Source organism: Thamnophis sirtalis, unplaced genomic scaffold (assembly GCF_051295495.1).
Source record: "Thamnophis sirtalis isolate CommonGarterSnake01/CBP01778 unplaced genomic scaffold, rThaSir2_p1.2 scaffold_1, whole genome shotgun sequence".
NCBI classification, from domain to species: domain Eukaryota; kingdom Metazoa; phylum Chordata; class Lepidosauria; order Squamata; family Natricidae; genus Thamnophis; species Thamnophis sirtalis.
This window is the reverse complement of record NW_028261381.1, coordinates 127,337,602-127,360,213: the sequence shown is the minus strand read 5'-3', so window position 1 is coordinate 127,360,213 and position 22,612 is coordinate 127,337,602. Positions and strand designations below refer to the sequence as shown.

The window sequence follows — 22,612 nt, the reverse complement described above, 5'->3', positions numbered from 1 at the left end:
AGATCATCATTTTGTGGTATGTTCCACTTGTTGCGAGTTTATTACAAGTGATCCTGCAACAACTAAGCTACCAAGTAGGGAGTAAACAGAAGTTTGGCAATGGAGAAATATTTTTCTTTTCCTTTTTTTTTTTTGCCTCTTCTTCCATCTTCTTAATTTAGACACAGAGCGGCAGACCATTGAAGCCCATAGCAAGTGCAAGAAAGGAGGGTAGATTTACATACTGATTTGGTTAAAGAATAGACAGGTAATATTCAAGTAACATGGATTGCAAGCATCAGTATAACCTGGTTATGTACAATATTTTGTTTCCTGACAGTAGAAGAAGCAAATTATAAACAAGTGCAAACTTGTGCTCTTGTTGGAAAGAAGGTGAAAGGATTTGAGGAGAGAGTATAAAGTATATAAGAAAAGATTTAAATTATTGGAGAGGATAGCTGAAGTTCTCCAAGAGGGCAAGAGAAATTAACAACAAAGAGTAAGAAAATCCTCCCTTGGTATATACGGTACATATATGTGGATGAATTCTGATCCCCAAAAAATAAGATCAGGAAGCACTTGTTGCCAGGGAAGCTCAGAAATTTACCAAACTCTCCCTCTATAGGACATGCTGCAGAACATTGTAAAAGTCATTTTGGCTTCCATGAACTGTAGAAATCCAAGAGCTAACTTGAGACCAAAGAGGCAGGTTGTGCTAGCTAATTATTTCCTGTCAGGTGGAAGTGCTGTGTGTAGATGTAATGTGCCGTTGGCATGAGGTGTCTTGTCTTTTAGGCTTCTGTATCCAGAGCATGACAAGAGTTCCAGCCCTATAAACTAGGCCAGACTAAGAAGAAAATACTGTGTAGACCTAAAGCTCCTTTTATTAGAACAGCTATAGTAACAGAAATTTGCAAGTCTAAATGGCCTTCCCTTCCTCCTTTAATCTTTATGTGAATTAGGAAGGAACCTGTCTGATATGTTTTCTGAAACTATTTTCTTCACTTGGACTTAAGCCTCATTTATGTGATTGTTGCTTTGCTAACTGATCTTTCCTCTGTCTTATACTTTACTACACCAAGCAAAGTCAAGAAGGAAGTAACAGAACTACTCTCAGTAAGCTTTGAGACCTCCTTGGGACTAGTGAGGTCCCAGAAGATTAGAGAAGAACAAATTTCATCCCTATCTTCAACAGGGGGAAGGAGGAGAACCTGGGAAATACTGTTATTTTGATGTCTATGGAGATTCTCAGTCATCCAGGTCATGGTTGTCCCAAAGGTGCTTTTTCAAGCGGCAGCTGGACTTTCGGGTTTTTCTTTGAAGACATTTTTCTTTTCATTAAGAAGCTTCTTCAGCTCTGACTGGCAGCATTCCCCACCATCCAGCCAGAGCTGAAGAAGCTTCTTGGATGAGAAGCGAATCATCTTCAAAGAAAAACCAGAAAGTCCAGTTGCCTCTTGAAAAAAACACCATTGGGACTTTGATGTCTATAACGAGCAAGATTAGTTCTTGTCAGCCTATCAAGATAGACTAAACTAAGAAACTAATAACATATAGGGCAGGACTACTTTTATTGTAACAGCTATAGTAACAAAATCTAGCAAGTTTGGATGTGTCGTCGTTGTCCCCTCCCCGCCACTTCATGTAAACTAAGGAGGGGCTTTCTCAAGCTACTTTCCTGTCCCAGGGTCTAATTCCTCTTATCTGACCATTGACTTGGTAGCAGCTCTTCATCCTATCCTTCTTTCTGAATGTGGTACCAGCTGGGATATGTTAAACCTGTTCCTTCTAGGATTTTAAATATCCCTAAGGATTCCTCTGTTTTTCATAGGACTTTGGAGAAAAGGCATTTATTGAGATTCTAATGGCTTTATCTTTAATAATTGTATAAATTTATTAACCTAGTTGTTTTTATTGTTATTTTAGTTTTTTATTGAAATTCCTTTGTTTGGAGATTTTTTTTAAAAATTGATTTTATGTTTATTTGTATTTTAAGTCCTTGATTAATGGATGTGGTCTTTAAATTGTTCTTCTTTTAGATACAATTTATAAATAATTTAAATGCATTACCATAATATCTTATGAAATGCAATACCATACAACAGATCATTTTGCTTAATACAGCCACACTAAAATATTTCTACTCCACTTGTAGCAACAATTTGTTAACAATGTGATTTAGACTATCGTTAATCATTCATCCTTCTGGGAAACAACCTTCATGGTTTGATAATTCTGAACTACCGGTATATCATTTAAAATAGTGACTAAGATAAATAGAATTAGTTTACTTTTCTTCTGAAAAGTAATGTTTGACAAGTCACTGAAAAGAATACAATAAAGGCATAAGGCAAACATAATTAACAGGTCTTAACGGTTATGTCCAGTTTCCTTACGTCCATTGTTATGAAATGTTTTGAAAGGCTGATAAAAACTTTATTGTATCCAGCCTCCTTCCAGCATTTGACTCACTTCAGTTTGCTTACTGCCCAAATAGCTCTATAGAGGATGCTATTACCTCTGTTCTCCATCTGAGTTTGGAGCACTTAAGAGGAAACAAATACTCATTGGCGAATGCTGTTTGTCCACTTTAGTTCGACATTTAATACGACCATTCCTCAGCATTTAGTAGACAAACTGGGCTTTTTAGGCTTCAATACTCCTTTGTGCAACTGGATTCCTGATCTTTTCACTGATAGGCTCCAGTATGTGCAAGTTGGGACTAATTTTTCTACCACCATGTTCTTAAGCAGAGATTCTCCTCAGGGCTGTATCCTAAGTCCGCTGTAGTTCACTGTCTGACCCATGACTGATATGCAAGTTTTGCTACAACCATACTGTGAAGTATGCAGTTGTGAGTCTTATTCAGGATGATAATGAGGGTGATTACCCGGAAGAGGTAGAGGATTTGATGAACTGGTGTAATAACAGCCTGGCTTTAGATGTAGGAAAGCCAAAAGATCATTATCGATTTCCAAAAAGGCAGGCACAGCCATACACCTGTGTAGTAATGATTCAACTCTGGAGGTGATTAGTAGTATCAAGTGTCTGGGTGTTAGCTTGGTTGCTTAACAGCGGGACACTGGTGAAGTGGGCACAGAAGCACCTGCATTTTCTGTGTTGTATGAGAAGAGCACATCTTCCTACCACTGTCCTTACCACTTTCCATAGAGGGACAATTGAAAGTATCCTTTATATTGTATTACTGCATGGTTTGGAATATGGGGTCTTTTCCCGTGTAAGATTGAGATTGTCTTGGCAACGTTTCAGCGAGGTCTCACTCGCCATCTTCAGGCTGGGTTTTGGGCTTAAGTGTGATCGGAGCTGCCGCCTTTCTATAAATCTTGGTGGTGTGTGTGTGGAGTGCCGGCTTTGTTTCAGTAAGTGGAATAATTGGTTGTGTGCTTGTATCATGATTGGTAGATTGGTACTGATTGGTGCTGGCTGTGTGTCTATTGTTGTTTTGTGTTGTAACAGTTTGGGTGGTGGGTGATTGATTGATTGATTACATTTATATGCCGCCCTTTTCCCCGAAGGGGACTCAGGGCGGCTCACAATTCAATCAGGGAAGGGGGTACAGACAGGGGGATAAAAAAGACGAGACATAACAATACAAAATTTAAAAACACACAACAACCATACCATTCGAGAAGGGGGCTGGGGACCCCCCAGCCTGAGAGATGGAAAACTTGGCCAGATGGAAAACGGGTGGGGCTCGTTTGTTGACTAGGGCTGGTTTCCAGATGTCTGGTAGGTGGGAGGTATCGTCACGTTTATTCATGTTGTGGGGGTGTTTCTCTATTTCAATAGTTTCCATAATTATTCTCTTGTTGAAGTGTTCTGTTTTGGAGATTAACCTGGTTCCTTCAAAATTAATTTCATGTCCTGTAGCTTTAAGGTGCTGGAAAAGGGAGAAAGTTTTTTTCCTTTTTTTCTTACTGTGTTCTGCGATGCGTGCATTTATTCTCCTGTTCATTTGTCCTATGTATGTTGCAGGGCAGATTTTGCATGGTATTTTATAGTCTCCTTGGTTTTCTAGCTGGATTTCTAGCCAAAAAATAGCCAACATCTTAAGAAACCCCAAAGACAAAATCCAGCTAGAAAAAGTATACATATACTTTTTGAGAGCAGGCATCAGAATTTCATTTTTTTGTGTGCCAGTGTGTTCACTGAAAAAAGTGACAGTAAAGGTTATATCCTATCCTATCCTACCCTACTCTCTTAATCACTTCTTAGCACCTGGAATTCATTTAGTATGGGAGATTACATATACCGGCAGTAGCTGAAACATTTGCAATACATCCCATGGTGAACAACCTTTGGATTTGTTTGATGAACTCAAGTTTTTCATTTATTGCTTCTATGTCCTTATTTTAGAGCCAACTTAATAGTAGGCAGGGGGTAATTTTAAATTTGTTCTCATATAATTAATTAACATTTTTCTCTCTGAATCAGCATTTGTTTCTGTGTTTCTCCCCAGAAATAATAATATCTGATTTTCACACAGACAAAATACACCAAGATTTCTTTGATAAGGAAATTATCCAGCATTTCTGAAAGCATATTTATATATGGGTTTTGTTTTGTTCCTTCTCATACTGGGAAAATTCTCCTCAAAGCTTCTGTGGTCACCCTATGGAATGTGACTTCTGGGTTCAAACCTCAGGGTTAGTCATGGGCATTCAGTAAAAGCTTAGCATTGCAGGTATTGGCATCCCACATTTAATTAAATTACTTTGGGAGCTTTTTGTGACTATGTACATTAGCTGAGTCATCTGCGAACTGCTAGAATTTGAGGGTTTTTGTTGTGAACATTGCATAAGGTGCCTTTGAAAGGAAAGGAAGAAGCCAGCAGATAGCTGGGAAACACCATTGAAATCATGCCCCACTTGAGTAATTTGGCATACCAGCATTACAGATGGACAATTTCTAACTCAAATGATTAAAATACTGGGAGGAAGGGCAACGGGGGAAATTCAGTTCACTGATCCTGGAGTTCTTTTCACACCATCCTTTTTCACACCAGTCTACTTAATAGGCTCTCCCAAGCCCTTTCCCTGACATGGATCTGTCTGACTCCTCTTCCTTTATCAGAAAAGCAACTACTACAAATCACTGAAATAATTGTGATATTGAAACAAAATCAATAGATTTCTAGATTTTGAAAGAAAAAATAAGGCCAATTATACATACATATGTGTGTATATGTGTATACACATACACACACACAACAGTAGTGAGTTTCAATTTTTTTAGAACCTTTTCTGTAGGTGTGGCCTGCTTTGTGGGAGTGGCTTGTTGGCCATGTGACTAGGTGGGAGTGGCTTGCCAGTCATGTGACTGGGTGGGCGTGGTCAACTTAAAAAATGTGGTGAAACTCACTGAAGAACGCTCTTGCTTAGCAACCAAAATATTGGCTCAGAAACTCTGGCATTTGAAGCACGCAAGTCTTAAAGCTGTCAAATTACAAGACCCTTGCACCCCTAACGCTTTTTTAAAAAAACCCAGGGGTGTTCAAACTTCACAGCTTTAAGACCTGTGGACTTCAACTCCCAGAATTCCTTCTCTCACTCTTCATCTAGATGATGTGCGGATGGGGGGGGGGAAGGAGCTGGAACCGGTTCTAAACGGCACTATAGATTTGTGGAACCTCTTCTATAGAAGAGGTTAGAACTGGCAGGAACCCACCCCTGAGACACACACACACACACACACACACACACACACACACACACACGCCTGGAGGAATGTTGTCCATGGAGTCATGATAGGTCAGATACAACTTTGCAACTAACAACAAATACACCCACCCACACACCTCTGCCTGGTTCACCAAACTACAATGAGAACTAAGGAACACTGGCAAAATTATCATGCTTGTCCACATGCTAAAATATACCTTTCAATTTAAAAATAATTAAATTTCTATTTCTGTGAGGTAGGGGAATAACTATACAGTTAGCATGCAAACAGCTGTAGCAAAATTCTATCTGAGAAATGTGGAGGTAAATATCTTAAGTTGTAATATTCATATAACTTCAAATTCCATGACAGCAATATAAATCTTGACATTATATCTGTATCTTTATCTCTCACTTTAGTTTATACTATAAACTAGTATTCTCCAGGAATATTGGACTACAAGTCCAATAAACCCCAATCAGCAATCAAAGATATTGGATTGCATTATGGAAATTGAAGGCAGATAATCAGAGTGTTTTTGTAATGCTTTCCTTCTGTAAGGAAATCGGTTCTGTAATGCTTCTAAAGAACTTCAAGGAACTTGGATGGAAAGCACTCCACAAGGGCAAGGTTGATATTATAACTATCACTTAATTTTTAAAAGGTAAAGCAAGGGCTAGGCTTGTAGAGTCACGTTTTTTATTGTGTGCAAGGAAGTAAGTCATGAAAGCATCTAATAATTAAACTACACTTATGACCCAATTAAGGATGCAGGAGAGTATATTAATATTAAATAGCACTTTTCACATGACACAAACATTCAAGGAACATTAATTAATTAATTAACTAATAGGTATACCACCCAGGACTTCTTATCTCTTGTATGGCAATGGTAGTATGGGAATAATATATAAAAAGGAGGCTGTTCAGCTCTGTGTGGAAAATTTCGTGACAGCCTAACTTTGGAATCTCTGACCCTAAAAACTCTTTGCCAGCTGTCACTCTCAAGTTGTCTGCTTGCTGGTTGGTTGATTTAACATATTTGTATATAGCCAGTTCAAAACAGACTCCAGATATTTCACAAAATAAAAATACATCAAAAGATGTATAAAATAAATGTAAATAAAATGAGTATCCACCTCAAAAACAAGCACAAAGGTTAAAATACATCTGAAACCAGAGACTTTTACTGACTGTAGCGTTTTCAGATAGCTCCATAACAGTTTTTTATAGTCACTTAGGGGACTATAGACTTAGGGCCTAAGTGACAAAAAGAACATGAATCACTGTAACTTGGGCCTCCTAAGCAGGGGTGAAATGCTACCGGTTCTGACCAATTCGCTAGAACCAGTTACAAAAAAACCTGAGGTTCGCCCAAACCTGTAGTAAACAAAATGCTTTAAAAAGTGAAAAAAATGGTTCTGACAATTGCGCGGATCAGCTGTGAGCCTCTATATTTCACTTTTTAAAGCATTTTTTTTACTACCCTTTCCGGCAAGTAGGTAGTAAAAAAAAATGCTTTAAAAGGTTTTTTAAAGGTTCCAACGATTGCGTAGCATAGTTGATTGTCATGGAACCTTTTTTTTAAAAGCATTTTTTACTACCTAGTTGCTGGAACCTGTAGTAAAAAAATGCTTTAAAAAGTGAAAAAAAAAATGGTTCCAAAAACTGTGCGGGTCAACTGTGAGCCACGTGATCATCAGACCCTCTTTATTTCACTTTTTAAAGCATTTGTTTCCTACCTATTCACCCAAATCGGCAGGAAACAAATGCTTTAAAAAATGGGGAAAAGTTGACCATGTCTACCCGATCACATGACCTCCCCTCCACCAAGTCACGCCCACAGAACCAGTGGCAAAAAAAATTAGATTTCACCACTGCTCCTAATCCAGATAGGCCCACTACTTAACCATCTTGCTTAGCAACAGGAATTCTGGTTCCAATTGTGGTTGTGAGGATTACCTGTACGGTTTTAAAACCAAAATCTTTTAGGCATTCTGAAAGTACTTGGGAATTTCCCCAGCGAGCTAGCAAGCAGCTGTTACATGATTTGGTAAGGTCTGGAACTCATACACAACATGGGAACTAGATGAGATTGCTCCATATGTTTACTGATGCTGGGGATAGAAGGAACACTCCAGAAATGTTGTTGATAATAAAAGAATCTGGGTCTATTCCAGTTCCTCTTAGCTCTGGAGAGGGTGTCACACTCCCCAAAGATTTGCAAATGAGTGTTTTCCGGAACTTCTGTGCTAGGTCCTTGTCACCATGCTTTTAAAATTTCTGCCTTTTGGATCCAGAAGTCCTTACAACTGTAATATTACACATTTTTCCTGGGTTGCCTTTGAAAATTATCCCACAACTGAATTTTTTATTCCAAAAAAAGCATGGCTAATGCAGGTGAACCACTGTAGTGATGCAACACTTATGACACAGTTGCTGTGTCAGATGCCAATGTTTGAGTCCAATCCAAAGTGCTGGTGGTAAATTATGAAGCCCTACATGGCTCAGCTCCCATTTACCTTCAGGATCATCTTCTCCCAGTTAAGAAGGGAATGCCTAGGGTCCCCACCCAAGCAATTAAGGAATGGAACACAGAACTCTAGAGATTCATTTGAACTTTGCCCCGTTGGCTTTTCATGAAGTAATAAAAATGGCTCTATTCCAGCAAGTGTTCAGGTACAGTAATGGTAATAAACTCTCTCTTTCTTGTTGATTTTTAATTCTTGCTTTACATTTTTAAGGTACTGGGAATAAACATTTGATATTATGCATTTTATCATTGTAAACACTTTGTGTCTTTGCAATAGTGTGAGATATATGATTCTATTGTAATAACAAACTGATGAGATAGTGAGTTCACAACCCACATCTCAGCACAAACAGGAAAACCAAAATGGTTTTTCTGAGCAACATGCAGAAAATAGTATCCAAATGCAATAAATTAACATCAGTGGAATTATTTTCAAATATATTTTTATAACGTGTTAATTTCAATTTCTTCCATGTGGAAGAGATTTTTTAAAGCCCTTAATGGTTGTAGTCTCGTGCTCAGATACTGAAACTTCTGTAAGGCATTACATATAAAGTAATTAAAAAGTGGGTTCATTCATCCAGGAAACACATATTTCTTCCGCTTCACACCCGAACAATGAACAGCAAATGTAGGCATTTTTTGGTTATGTAACATTGATAGAAATCGTGTGTGACACCCAAGGTCTCTTCTTTGATTATTACCAGGCTTACTATAAACTAAGGTGCCTGCCTTAACATAGGAAGTAAAACTATGGGGGAAATGCAGAAATTTTATGTAACCGATTAATTTGAAAGTAAGTTAATTTACAAGGTTTTGTATATAACCAGTAAATATATGTGCATTAGTCTCAAACACAAATACTTTAGATTTGAACACATTTTCAGAAACCTCACTTTTAACATTAGGAAATATCCAAGCACCCAACCTTCCAACTGTGGGATGAGATGCAACAATATTGCCCAGACAGCTGCCCCTTGCCCTTCCTCCCACACAGATGTATTGAGATCCAACAGCCATAACAGCAATTTCCACAAAATCTGTGTGTTCTGCATGCTTCCCTATACTTTTTCATTATTGTTGTTGTATTTATATCTGAACTTTCTTAAAAGTTGATGTTCTAGATGCAAACAAGAAACCTATTCATCTTTGTCAGCACTTGACGGATTGTGCCTGAACTCTGAAGCTAAGCAGGGCTGGACTTCACTGGTAAGTATTTGGATAGGAGAAATTCCATAGTGCAATGTGAGCACTGCAGACGATGAACTCAACACATCCCAGGAAAAAGCCAATGGCAAAGCACTTCTGTGTGGTTGCCAAAACTCCCAAGCATGGTTGTATCCTTGTTATAAGGAACTGACCTTAAGGTGAAGCTATCTTTACTGTTTCACTGTCTGTCCATGAAGTCATTAGGAGGGAATTCAACTTCATTAGGAGGGAATTCAACTCTGTATTTCTAAAACAAGAAATTTGGCCCCAAAACAGAAGGGAACTGAGAAGCTTCAGGTTCGGGTTAATGTCAGAGTTCCAGATAGCATCCAAAATTAAATTAGAGCCCAAGGCAAAGTATTGCTCAAAGTTCCAATTTATTAAGAGAGCCATGCTGGCACATCTGGGAAAACCCGAATCTGAAACTTCTCAGTTTTTCCCACCCAAGGTAAAGTTCATGAACTTGCCCTCACACCCACAGGTCCATCACATGGTCCAATTTTCCACTGCCATGCTGGCAGTTCCACCCACCCAGGTCTGTTCAGGTGCCGAGGTGCCAAGACAAAAGATGACCTTGGCAATCTAGAAAGGAATTTTATTTTGGCTACATAACATTCTACTCTCCCCTCCCAATTCCCCACTATAGAAACAGTATAGTAGAATAGAAGTATGGCAAGACAAAGATCCAAAAGGAATACCGCTGCAGGCCTGACAACTGACCTTAAGGTGAAGCTATCTTTACTCTGTTTCGCTGTCTGTCCATGAAGTCATTAGGAGGGGAATTCAACTTCAAGAGATTCTGTATTTCTAAAACACTTCAAGGTGGCCTCATTTCAGCCCCAAAATTATTTTCTAGGTCTTAACAGACTACAAATATCAAAACAATTCAGATATAATTTGAATTATATCTGATATAATTTTAATTATATTCAGATATAATTAAAAAATATGGTGCCCCCAAAACAATTCAACAATAACAACAGATCATTCAGGTTCCACAAACTTTCTAAACCCATGCTTGGGGTAACTTCCAGATCTTAAGTCCTTTCTGTAAAGTCAGCAGCATTCAGACATATCCGATCTTACATGTGGCAAACCAGGTGTCATGACAGAAAGGTGTCTTGCTAGATGGCATTCTTAAATCAACAGGAACTAGAACCATCCCTCCTGCTATATCAAACAGGGAGAGGGAAAATTGAGAGAGGTGGCCCCTCCAATATTCTGGCTCCATGCTACAAAGTACTATATAGTGAAATCAGCACCTTAATCCAGAAGCTATTGAGAGCCAATGCAGCTCACAAAACAACTTGAAACACTGCAATTGCCTATGCCATTGTATTCTGGAATAAGTGCAGCTTCTTTATGTTCTTTAAGGGCAGCACCTTGTACAGTACATTGCAGTTATGAAACCTGAAGGTGACCAGAGCAAAACTGACCGTGTACAATGCCTTCAGTTCCAGGAAAGGACACAATTGGAGCACAACAGAAAGGTGTGCAAAAGCCCTCCTTTCCATGGCTGCCATTGTTCCTCAAAAGGAAACCATGGGACAAAAAAGATCCTCAAATTGTTTAGCCGTTTGATTTGGATACCGCAACTATCTAGAACAAAAGATGGATAATCAACAGGCCCAGGAAGCCCTAAAATATTAAATTATTGTCTGGTTAGGACTGAGCTGAAACCTGTTCCTTTCCATCCAGATCCACAATCTCCACACCCCTGAACAGGGCTTTCACAGCAGCCCTTGGCCAGCTTGAGGCAGAGAGGTACAACTAAATATAACCCAAGCATATTGATGCAAATTTGGATCCTGATAGTTCTGTTCATGGGTCTATCTGATCCCACAACGTTTTTCTCCCTATCTGGCAGCTAAGACTATTTATTTCCAACTCTGATGTAATTCAACTGGAAATATACCACTTGTGGGTTTTTGAATTTTATTTTTATCCCGCCTTTGTTATTTTTGATAAATACATGTTTATTTAACACTCTTTCCTCCTATTTTCCCCACAACCACCCTGAATGGTGAGTTGGGCTTAGAGTGACTGGTCCAAAGTCACCCATCTGGCTTTCATGGCTAAGGAAGAACTAGAACTCAGGTCTCCAGCTTTCTAGTCTGGTGCTTTCCCCATTAAAGCAAACTGGTTCAGTTTTCCAACAGATCTGCAGGAGTCCTGAGGCATTTCTAGGGAACTGCTTTTCAATTGGTCAGAATGTTTTTCTGCAGTTTCTCAGCAATTCCCTGGTGTTTTTTGTTTGTTGGTTTAAATAATAGAGGGTTAAAGCTTTGGTGGGGCAATTCAGCAGCCATTCCACTGTGAGTGAAACTGATTGCAGCTGAGAGTACATTGATGTTTTTTTTTCTATTGTCCTGTTGGTCATCTATATTCTAGAACAGTGTTTTTCAACCACTGTGCCGCGGCACACTGGTGTGCCGTGACATAGTGTAAGGTGTGCCGTGGGAAAATTACTTTATATATAGTCAATATAGGCACAGAGTTAAAAATTTTTAACATTTTCTAATGGTGGTGTGCCTCGTGATTTTTTTCATGAAAAAAGTGTGCCTTTGCACAAAAAAGGTTGAAAAACACTGTTCTAGAAGGTGCAATGACGGCCTTTTCTGGCCTTCTTTGCATTTCGAGGTCAGATGACAAGACTACCAAAAAAGAAGAAGAAAAAAGAAATTTAGGGGTTAGCAAGTGAAAGTATTGATGGTGCAGAAAGGATCCAATTAAAATGAGCTGTTCACTAAAGCTTACGCCTTTAACAGAATCTGTTAGTCAGAGAAGGTGGGACCAGACTCCCGATCTCTGAACACTGTTTACATGTATGGATTATATGAATGATATTCAGATAGAGGATTCAATGCCTTTAAAAAAAAACAGGAAGAGGAAATGAACACCACAGACCAAGAAACAAGATTATTTCAAAGCACACAAAAGAAACGAAAATGTGCATGCATTTAAAACGCCAAACAGAGAGGGAAAATAACGTCCGTATTTTAATATATGCGCAACATCAAGAGTTTCTAACTGCAGGGTCATAAAATTGCAGCCCTTTGCACCGAGAGATCGGTTCGCTGACTGCATTTACCTGCTTTAACATTACCAAACCTCTCCCCGATCTTGTAGGCTGATGCAGCGCGTCTGCACACACTCCCGTCCACTGGCATCTTCTTACTTCGGAGAAGTAGGAAGCTAACAATTTAGAGCTAACGAAGAGTGACAAGACTCCCCCATTCATTCTTCCACGCCGCCGCCCTTGATTTCTACTTAAGCTCCGTTCCATTCTGGAACCTTTCCGGAGCGAGAGCCACCGACTCTTTCCCGCACAACAACGTGGGAAACACAAGCGTCGGCAGAGGAACGTGCCTTCCCTTCCATATATGGTCACGACCGGAAGAGCGTCGTCACGCCGCCGGCTCCTAATGTCTCTGCGGGCTGCTGAACGTCACGACGCTGTGACGTATCCTGCTGAACACCCTAGAAACCAAATAATAAACACGAGCAGGCGCAGTAGGAACCGGGCCGAAGTTATAGAAGTAAAAGTTCAATGCGGTGGCCAAGAATTACATAAAGTCACGCAAACTCAAGATTTTTTACTTTTACTTTTGCTTTGCTGCTTTTATTTGAAGTTGAGGAATTTCCTCCCTCTTCCTCCCCACACCATCGAAGGAACCGGAGAATTCCATTTTTGTTACAAAGCACTACAATACACTGTAGGAAGTTATCACCCAGCCCTCTCCCAGAAAAATGAAATATCCTAGGAAATATTGAAAAGGCAGAATATTTCTCTGGATATGAAAAGGAAGAAACATGTTTTAAAAGACAAAATAGCTCCCTGTAGCTTCCTGCCCATCCCCACTTTGTCAATGGGCCATTAAGAAGGCCAAGCTAGTCCATTTTACATAATAAAAAGAGTTCTCCCCTTCAGCTCCAGGGAGATGAGATTAAGGCATGATAATATTGTCCCTTTAGGGCCTTTACCCAACATGGCATCTGAGAACTCAACCAAACCTGGATTCAAAACGCAGCCTAGAGAGTTGCCCCTGCATGGCTCCATGGGAGTCTGACAACCAATCAGAACACAAGCTCAAGATCAAAGGCCAGAGAGGGCATAAAACCAGGGGCTCAGCTTCCCTTCTATTCTTCTCCACTAACACTGAAGCATGTAATCACCTTTTCTGTTCAGGACTCAAGTCATGTGGTCCTGTCCTCCATTAAACCAGCTTTCCAAGCAGCCTCCGTGTCTCCAGTGTCTTTTTCCCCCACTTGGAGCCGAACCCAGAAGGACATTTCTTTCATCAACACTACACTACAATACATGGGCAAACAATAGATACACACTCAAGGTAAACCGCTCCAACCTGGATTGCAGAAAATACGACTCCAGCGACAGAATTGTCAATGCCTGGAATGCACTACCTGACTCTGTTGTTACATCCTCAAACCCCCATAACTTTAACCTTAAACTGTCTAGCATGGACCTCACCCCTTTCCTAAGGGGTTTGTTGGGGGGGGGGGCTGCATAAGCACACCAGTGTGCCTATCATCCCTGTTCTATTGTCCCCAGTTATTCGTACCCATTTCCTGTGTTCATGTACCTGTTTATACTTATACCTGTTATCTCGCACATGTTTGACTGACTAAAGTTCATTTTCTTATCATCAGAGCAGTAAGGGCAGAGCTGTTTTGAGAAATTCATTCATCCATTTCAATCTTTTTGATTTTCACTTCTCTGAAGATTGCCCTATCAGACTGAGCTTTCTATAGGAAGAACATAAGATGTATGGGATACTGCATTTAATTCATGTACAAGCTTGATTTTTCATATTATGAATGGTATGGTCAGAAAAATAGCTATATTGCCCCCGTGAAAAAAGCCCTTTCACAATATTTCAGACCAGTATGCATTTCACTGTGTGCATGTCAATTCCCAGGTTTCCACAATCAGTATTGGGAAGTTGAAAAACACCGCCTCAGGTATAGAAGGAGAGTAGAGCAACTAGTATTGCTGCCTCCAACGTAGAGACCTACTGCTCTTTTTCCATCAAATGACAGCCAAAGATCCAAAGATCTGTTGGAGTAATTACTTGGCAACTCTGGATGTTTGCCGTAAGCCTCCCCACCTATAGATTATGTAACAAGCACCTTTCACACAATGCTTTGCAATATAACAGAGAAAAGGCATGCCAGGCCATAGTCAACGTTCCTTGCTGATAGTGCCCGGCACCTGTTGGCTAATAATATGTTACAGAGGTAACTAAATAGCTCATGCTATTCTATGCAAGATATATATTTAATCTAGAGATTAATTGCATGCCAGCAAATTGTTGCTCTACTGTCATTGCTTTGTGCAATTCAAGAGCTGGTTGTCATCTATAAGGCCCTTCATGGCTCTGAACATAAATGACTACAAAGTTGCCTTTTTCCAATTGTGTCTGCCCACCCCATAAAACTGATAGAACTGGTATGCTTCAGATCCCATCATTAAAGCAATGGCTTTTCAATGACCTTGTAGCTAAACCTCTACAGATGTCTCTGTCTTCTGGATTAGCACCTTAACCCTTACCCCAAAGTTCATATAACCCTTCCTAGACTATGGTTTTGGAAAGCTTTGTTCATTCAGCACAAGGCCCTGGGACAAGGCGATTTTTGTGCCACTCTTTGGCTATTGACTTCAATGTGAACAACTGTGGCAATTATTGCATTGTTCCCCATGTGGGTTTTAATTATTTTACTGTTGTGACTGCTTTTATTTTGTTGTTTTAAATGTTTTATTATAGTCATTGTATGGTTATACATTGCCTAGAGTTGCAGCAACTGAGTCAGCTTATTAAACTAACAAGAAAATAAACTAGGTAGATATGGTTCATGGGCACACAATTATGAAATAGAATGTAAATTAATAAAAGGAAAAATGGTTTAGCGCAGATGTTTCCAGCCCTCAGCCCACGGGCTGCATGTAGCTCTGGAGAGTGAGTAATGTGACCCCATAAGTTCATAAACTGTTAACATTAATATGTGATTTATATACATTAACAATATTATATATTTTATAGGTGGCCCAAGACAATTCTTCTTCACTCAATGTGGCCCAGGTAAGTCAAAAGGTTGGACACCTATGGTTTAGAATGTAAAGATAGAAAGGAATGTACTGAACGGTATTAGCATATATTTCCTCTCCTTCCCTCCTCCCCATATTTTAAGTCTGAAAATTGTCTTAGAATGTCTTCTTTTTTTCTGGAGCCTGCATATCACTGTGTATTCAAATGGAATAATATGAATATATGTATGTAATATTATTGTCATACTACCAGTATATGTACACTTTGAATAGTTCTTTGTTCTTGATATAATTGAAACTCTTGTTCCCGAACAAAATGATGCATCATAGGGCACAATTTTGGAACCAAGATACCTTAAATGAGCTAATGTACAGATTGTATCCAAAATCTGGAGCCACGACTCATGTGGAATTGAAATTTGACAAATTTTATAAAACATTTTATGATATCAAAATTAGTATAAAAGTTTAAGAACATAATTCAAAATACCATAAAATATTTCCTATGCTGATGTTTGACTGTGTATACAGTTCAACATGGGCATTTTCAAGGCAGAGGCATCTCTAAATATACTCCAACATTTCCAATAAAGGCAGTAAGTTGGAAGGCATTAAGGAATCTAGTAAGAAAATATATATGAAATTCATGACCCAAACATCACAAGTTGTCTAGTCATATAAACTAACTCTGTGAAGAGGCCGACTGAAGAATGGTGTCCTGTAGGAGAATTTACAATTCTATCCTGATTTTAAATCAAAAAGAAAATGGGATGCCCATAAGATCTATAGCTTATGGAATTTGACTCAATCAGATTCATTTATTTTGTAAAATGAATAGGAAACGGAAATCCAGAATATAATCACAAGCATCAAATTTGTTTTTAAGGAATGAAAGGTGTTTTTAACTTTGGTCCTATAATCATTCTGATAATGTAATTTAATAAAGGCTACAGCCTATCTCAATCAAGGGGAGAAAAGTTTTGCTTTTTTCCTCTTCATAAAATTTCTCACATTGTTCAGATATATTTCTGAACTTTCAGGATCACTATTAATAAGGTATGCCAGTGAGGTGACTTTAATTAGAGAGGGAATAATTGGAATTTTCCCCATAAATCCAACTCATCTTAGGAGCTGTCCAATTTCAATGATTTTCCAGTCATGTCAGTTCTACCAATTAGCCATAAAATTGGTTCTATGTGGTCCAAAGAACACACTGGTCCTCTTCAGAGCTTTTGGAAGATACTAGTGGTTTCAAGGAGGAAGATGAAAGGGAAGGAAATTTCCCTTTATTAAGTTCTTTGTTCATTCATTTTAGAATTTAACCTATGGCTCATGTGTGAAAAGGCCAAAAATATTTGTAAAATAAATATTTCTGAGTATAGAATTATATTTTTCAAAATTATTTAAGCCGATTGCTTATGGGAATCATACAGGATGTTAGTATCCATTTTTAAAACCATGCCACTTGAACTTAAACCTTGGACAGCTCATCTCTTAAACATTAAATATTTTTGGTGAATGCTTGTTTGCAATGTAAAAAAATATGAAATAATATATGATGTTATAATGAAAAAATACAAAACATTTTGAGTTCTTTTTAAGCAATTTAACATTATACAACTTGACTTCTTATGATGAAAAATTATTTAAAAATTAAACACACTTAATTGGAGGTTCTAATGTCAACTTCATAAATCATGTTCCAAATAATTATTTACTGTTATATTTAAGAAGCAATATTATTGACAATTTCCCAAAGTAATGATATCTTATTTAGTAAAAGCTCAGCAAATATATCTGAGAAATACTCCATAAAACCAGTGAGGTACATTCTATTGTAATTGGATACATTATTTTACATTGATTTGTTAACTTAATAAATATTACCTATGCAGAAAACATGTAGTCTTCATATTATGCTTTATCTTCTCATTTTCTTTTACAGAAATTGAATTCCTGTGCATATATGATATAAAACTTTTGAGAAATGTTCACATCACTTACAGAAAACTCTGGAATACCTAGTTACATTACCTTACAATTGTGATTTAGATATTTGAAGGATTTCTGGATACTGCTTTAACTGGATAACTTTTGTCAGAAAATATGAGTTGATTTGCAACAGATTCTCACATCACATCAACTAACAATGGCAAATTATTTGATAAACTATTATTTTGTCAGAGTATTAATGTTGTTAAATTTTTGGACATCTTTTCTAGGGGTTCCAACCATCCATGCCCTCTTCTGTTTCCTTCCCTAAATTCTGTTTTTCTTCATTCTGATTGTCAACACTCCATCATTATTTAGGTTATCCTATAATAATATGCTATATCCAAACCCATTCATATTCACCACACAGCCCTTCTACACTTAAAAATACAGAGGCTTGCTCATTATTTTGGGAGCCTTACTATCATATCTTATGTTCATTAAGAACAATTGCATTTTTCAAGTCAAGATCTGTACTAAGCATATTGTTATCTATCTTTTATTTCTCAATAAGCCCTACACTGACAGGTGGTTTTTTTTTTGGCACTCACCACTTGAGTTTGTAATGGGAAGAGTGATCTGGCACAAAGGTGTATTAAGAAACAAGACATACACTAAAAAGTGATAAATTTTACATGGTTGTGTTTCTAAACTGATTTTAGTTTGTTATAGTTTTTCTGGTCAAAAATAGAACTGTAATTTGGCATGGGAAATATCTGAACTATTACTGAAACTCTCCACCTTTTCCCCAATGAACAACTATTTTTACTTATATTTCATTTCTGGTGGCAAATGAAGGACATGAGGCAGAGGAAAATGAAACACTGCGTAGATGTAGGAAACAATGAAGGTGAAAGAACAAAATCAGATATGTTCAGGGAGAGGGAAATAAACAGGAAGTGTGATGTGATGAAACCGTACTTATCTGAACAGAAATAATCACAAGGCTAAAGGAAGTATAACTTGTTGCGATATGATGGTTACCTATCCTTATTAAACTTCTTTACTAATAGTACAACTGACATGTTTAGAAATTCAGAATAAGTGCAGTTATACAGTTACTTGGAAGTATATTCTACTTAAACAAGAGCATGCTTTCCTATGTTGTGTGGTCAGAATTTTGTATGTCTTAGCCTTAGCACATGTTGAAGCAACAGGATTAAAGCTGCAACATGTTTATGATGAAAGGGCAGGATAGGGGGTATGTAGCCAAGGATTAGTTTAACACTAATTTAATACTAATATTGTTTATTTGCCCCAATCCTTTTGATGAAATAAAAGATTTAAGTATGCAATGTATTACATTATTTTCCAGTTAATTTCAACCCATTCTCAGATAAGTGTTATTGTAAAGAAACCAAAGAGCCTTTGTAGCATTCAACTTAAGTGCTTTTATTGACAGGATTTTGAACAGTAAGCAAACAATGCTTAAGTGTCATTCAAATTCACTTTTCCACATTTCAACCTCAAGGTAGAAAAAAATAAATATAAATATTCATAAATAAATTAAAAACACAATAAAACGTTTTCATGGAAAACTTATGTCAAACCATTCAGACCACTTCAACGATGTATGATCAGTTAAAGTTACAATGGACATTGATGAACAAAGAACTATATAGTACATGGACAACATAGCTATTCATTAATCTAGAAAATGAAATTGTCTTTTTCGCAGTTAAGTTAGACAATTGCTAAGTGATCAAAACACAATATTGCCTGGAACACAGTAGTTATTGTTAATCAGCTGCACTAGATACCCAGCACCATATCAAAATTCCAATCATTAAACCAACAGATTAATTAGCTAATGCTAGTGAATAGTAAGGAGGGAAGGGAGTCACCAACCCAGCCATGTTGAACATGCTATGAAACTGCTAGTTCTCATGGGTGGGGACAAGACAGATTCCATGCTATTTGCTACATCTCTGGAAGAAGAATCGGGCCTTGTGAGAGGCTGCGAAGCAGTCCTTCAGCAAAGTCATTTCACTCCAGATGGGCTGCCCGTACCTCACGCCAGCATGGAGGCGCATCGTCTTCCCCAGGGCTTGGAACTCCGAGAGTGGCTCCTTTGCGGCCTAAGGCCCCATGCAGGAACAGCAGCAGCGGCAGTAGCGGCAGCAGCAAGACGGGGTAGGAACGATGATTTCACCCAGCCCCGCGATTATTGCTCGGGGACTCGGTCCCTTCACAAAGCCAGCAAAGTAGGAGAGCTGAGGGAGTCGGAAGAGGGCTCGTTGCTGCTACTTCCTTTCCTATGAGCCGCTGCGCAGCTGGGGAAAGACTCGGTCTCGGGATAAGTGAAGACGAAGGAGGAGGTGTAGGTGCTGGGGCAGGGCGTGCAGGTCACCACCGGAGTGCAAAGGGGCTCCAGATCCGCGGTGACCGGTGGTCCCAGGGGCTCCCAGTCCGCGGCGTAAAAGGAAGAGGAGCCGGACAGATCCATGTCGGGTACAGAGCGCGGCGTCCCGCGGGCGGAGCGGGCGAAGAAGTCATCGAAAGGCTCGGCCTTCAGCTCCAAGCCGCTGCTCTCCTTGGCGGGCTCTGCCCGGATCGGCTCCGGCAGTAGCGGGAGGGCGAAAGCCGCCTCTTCGGATTCGGGAGAGCTGGCCACGGGCGCGTCGGCTAACAGATCCAGGGAAGAGACAGCCAGCTCTTCCGAGAACTGTAACTCCTCGGGGATTTTGCAGGCAGGACGGTGAGCGGCCAGCACGAATTCCAGCTTCTCCTTCTCTTTGAGCAGGTTGGCGATTTCTGTCTGGAGCGCGGACTTCTCCTCCTCCAGTTGGTCGGTTTCCTGCGGACACACACAGAAGGGGAGGGACAAGTCAGTCAGTTCTTGGGCGGAAAAAGAGCCGGGGGCAAGGAAGGCCGGGGCAGAGGGAGCTCAGTCGGCGAGCGCTAGCCGGGGATACTCACCGCTTGGAGGGTATCGGTCAGTTCCCTTCTCCGGTTGCGGCATTTAGCGGCTGCCATCTTGTTCCTTTCTCTCCGAATCCTTCTTTTCTCCTCCTCTTCTGGCGTCAGCTATAGAGAGAGAACAGCATGCCTGTTAGTACTAGTACCGGAGCCCGGAAAGTGCCTGTTCTTCATTTACCTCCGCTTCAAGGCTCAGCTATGAAATGCAAGTCTTACAGGCGGGCTCAGTAGAGCCAAATGAGCCAAAGTATTCTTAAGGGGCAGACTACCTCCTAGCCGAATTATTTCGTACCTCCGTGCAACTGCTCTTCCCCTTCCTAAGGAACAGCCAGCTACGGGCTAAATATGCCTCCTTTCTCGCCCAGTGTAAACCTAACTCATAAGCCAGAACTTTCCCTCTCAATTGCTTGTCAGGCAAAAGGTAACGTACACACCTGTTCAACTTTGCCCCTTCTGCCAATGCTTTGCCCTCTGTTTCCAGTCGCCTTGACTATTCCAGCTCTTGGGTATACACCAGTTTGAGAAGCAGCGAGCCCATAGGGATGGGTGCGATTTTGCGAAGGGGCCACCGAAGAGCTCAGAGTTGGTTGGACCATCCACTGCAAGTCAGGACTTGTGGAGATGGCAGTCACCGTAGGGACAAAGTTAGTGCTGTTGGCAGCTAGGTCCGTGCAGAAATCCTAAGAGACATAAACCAGGAAACTTAATTATTAAAATAAAATAAAAACCTGGGAGAGGCGAGGGCAGGGAGAAAGATACGACGCACGCTGTGATTGCATTCTTGCCCAAGAGAATGGTGGGTTATTTTGAGCTCGGCCTGCAGTCCCTTGAGCTGCATTAATCGGACGCTGTTAACACCATCACCGAGCTACACATGAACAGGGGCTTGTTAAAAATATCTCTGACGTCCGAGCTGACGCAAACGTCGCTCCGGAGTCTCCTGAATGAAGTCGCGTTTTATCAATGAAATTGTTTTACGCACCCACTGCTAAGCACGTCTGCCGGATTCAGGTCCCACCCCACTCCCGTTAATCGAGAGTATTTAAGAGGAGCCGAAATCAGAACCTCCCCCCTCCCCCCTGCCATAAGAGACTGATTGTCCCTATTGGAAGTGACAAGAAATAACACTAATTGCAAAATACAAATTATCAGGAAGAGAAAGGCATGCATCGCGTGCCGGTCAGATCAACTCTTTTGAGTCCTTTTATATTAAATGTTACTACCTGACCCGACAGGAATTGGCCACCCGACCCAACAGCAATAGAGAAACAGTCAAGTTCTTCCTACCCCAACTCAACCCCCGTCCCCCCGGCCCAAGCCACTGTCCCTGGTCCTTACCTGTGGGTTAACAGGCGAGCCCATGCTGGAGAAAGAGTCCGCGGGAGAAGGATAGTAGGTGAGACTGTCCCCCGCCGGGGAAGCACTACTGCAGCGGGAGGAAGACGCGTCGTAGTCAGCGGTGAAGCCTTGGAACATCATGTCGGAGCACTTGGGATTATTATACAAACCCTTCAGGGTAGTATATCTATCCCAGATTAAAATCCGAATGGAGTGGCTCTTGAGGGTTACTTGTAAAACTCCAGTTACTTCTGTGCCTGAGCTCCTTCGAACACTGCTTAATTCTGTTCTGGAGTAAAGCGGTGCCGCCGCCTTTTATTGTGAATGAACCTACGTCACAGGGAGGAGCGTAGTAGGGATCACGAATCTATTCTAGGTGATCCAAAATTGTATGATAACATCAGAATTTCTCTCAACGTAATCCAGAAGCCCTCCCCAAAGGATTGTGATGCTTCTGTAAGAAGATTCGCGAGAGGTCTCGGCTTTTTAAAGTCTAGGAAGCCGACTACAAAGTCTTCGGCTCAACCTAGCTTGGGGACCCTACTGACGTAAATGTCCTTATATGGCATGTAACATCCTGTGCAGGGGTGTGACTGACGGGAACCGCTCGAGGGCTGCGGCCAAATGGGATGGTGCGTGCTTGTGGTAACGGCAGGGGGAGTAAAAGTAATAGCCGCAGCAAACGGATTATGTATGCAGAATTGTGTCCATTTAGTGCTGACCAGACACTGACATGACGCTTTAAAGAGACAGAACTTTAATTGTCTATTTAGCGCATGACCTCCACGAGAAGAAACACTGAAGCCTTTGCTAAGATCGAGCTGAGACCGAATTATTCCTCTCCAAAGATTTCTAAATCGCTGAACTTTATGTATTTGTTGTCTCAAAATTTGCAC

At 40.1% G+C, this 22,612-nt stretch overlaps 1 protein-coding gene and 1 long non-coding RNA gene across 2 annotated transcripts in view; both read right to left on the bottom strand.

Annotated features, from left to right (window-relative positions):
- Nucleotides 1-12,832, bottom strand: part of LOC148049728 (uncharacterized) — a 34,595-nt gene extending 21,763 nt beyond the window's left edge. The window contains exon 1 of the long non-coding RNA XR_015698203.1: nt 12,495-12,832. This is a non-coding gene — a long non-coding RNA (uncharacterized LOC148049728). The remainder of the gene's footprint in view (nt 1-12,494) is intronic.
- A 5,994-nt stretch (nt 12,833-18,826) lies between these two features.
- On the bottom strand, nt 18,827-22,325 carry FOS (Fos proto-oncogene, AP-1 transcription factor subunit). Its single transcript, XM_014061557.2, has 4 exons — nt 21,717-22,325; nt 20,813-21,058; nt 20,379-20,486; nt 18,827-20,256 (listed from the first exon to the last, which is right to left on the bottom strand). Exons 1-4 carry the CDS (start codon nt 21,855-21,857, stop codon nt 19,648-19,650), a joined length of 1,104 nt encoding a protein of 367 aa, XP_013917032.1. The 5' UTR covers nt 21,858-22,325; the 3' UTR covers nt 18,827-19,647.
- Nucleotides 22,326-22,612: the final 287 nt, after the last annotated feature.

Coding starts and splice junctions, on each gene's coding strand:
- FOS (XM_014061557.2), bottom strand. CDS start 21,857: ATGATGTTCCAAGGCTTCACCGCTGACTACGACGCGTCTTCCTCCCGC. Junction 21,059..21,716: donor GCTCGCCTGTTAACCCACAG/GTAAGGACCAGG, acceptor TATGTCTCTTAG/GATTTCTGCACGGACCTAGC. Junction 20,257..20,378: donor TGACCGATACCCTCCAAGCG/GTGAGTATCCCC, acceptor GTGTGTCCGCAG/GAAACCGACCAACTGGAGGA.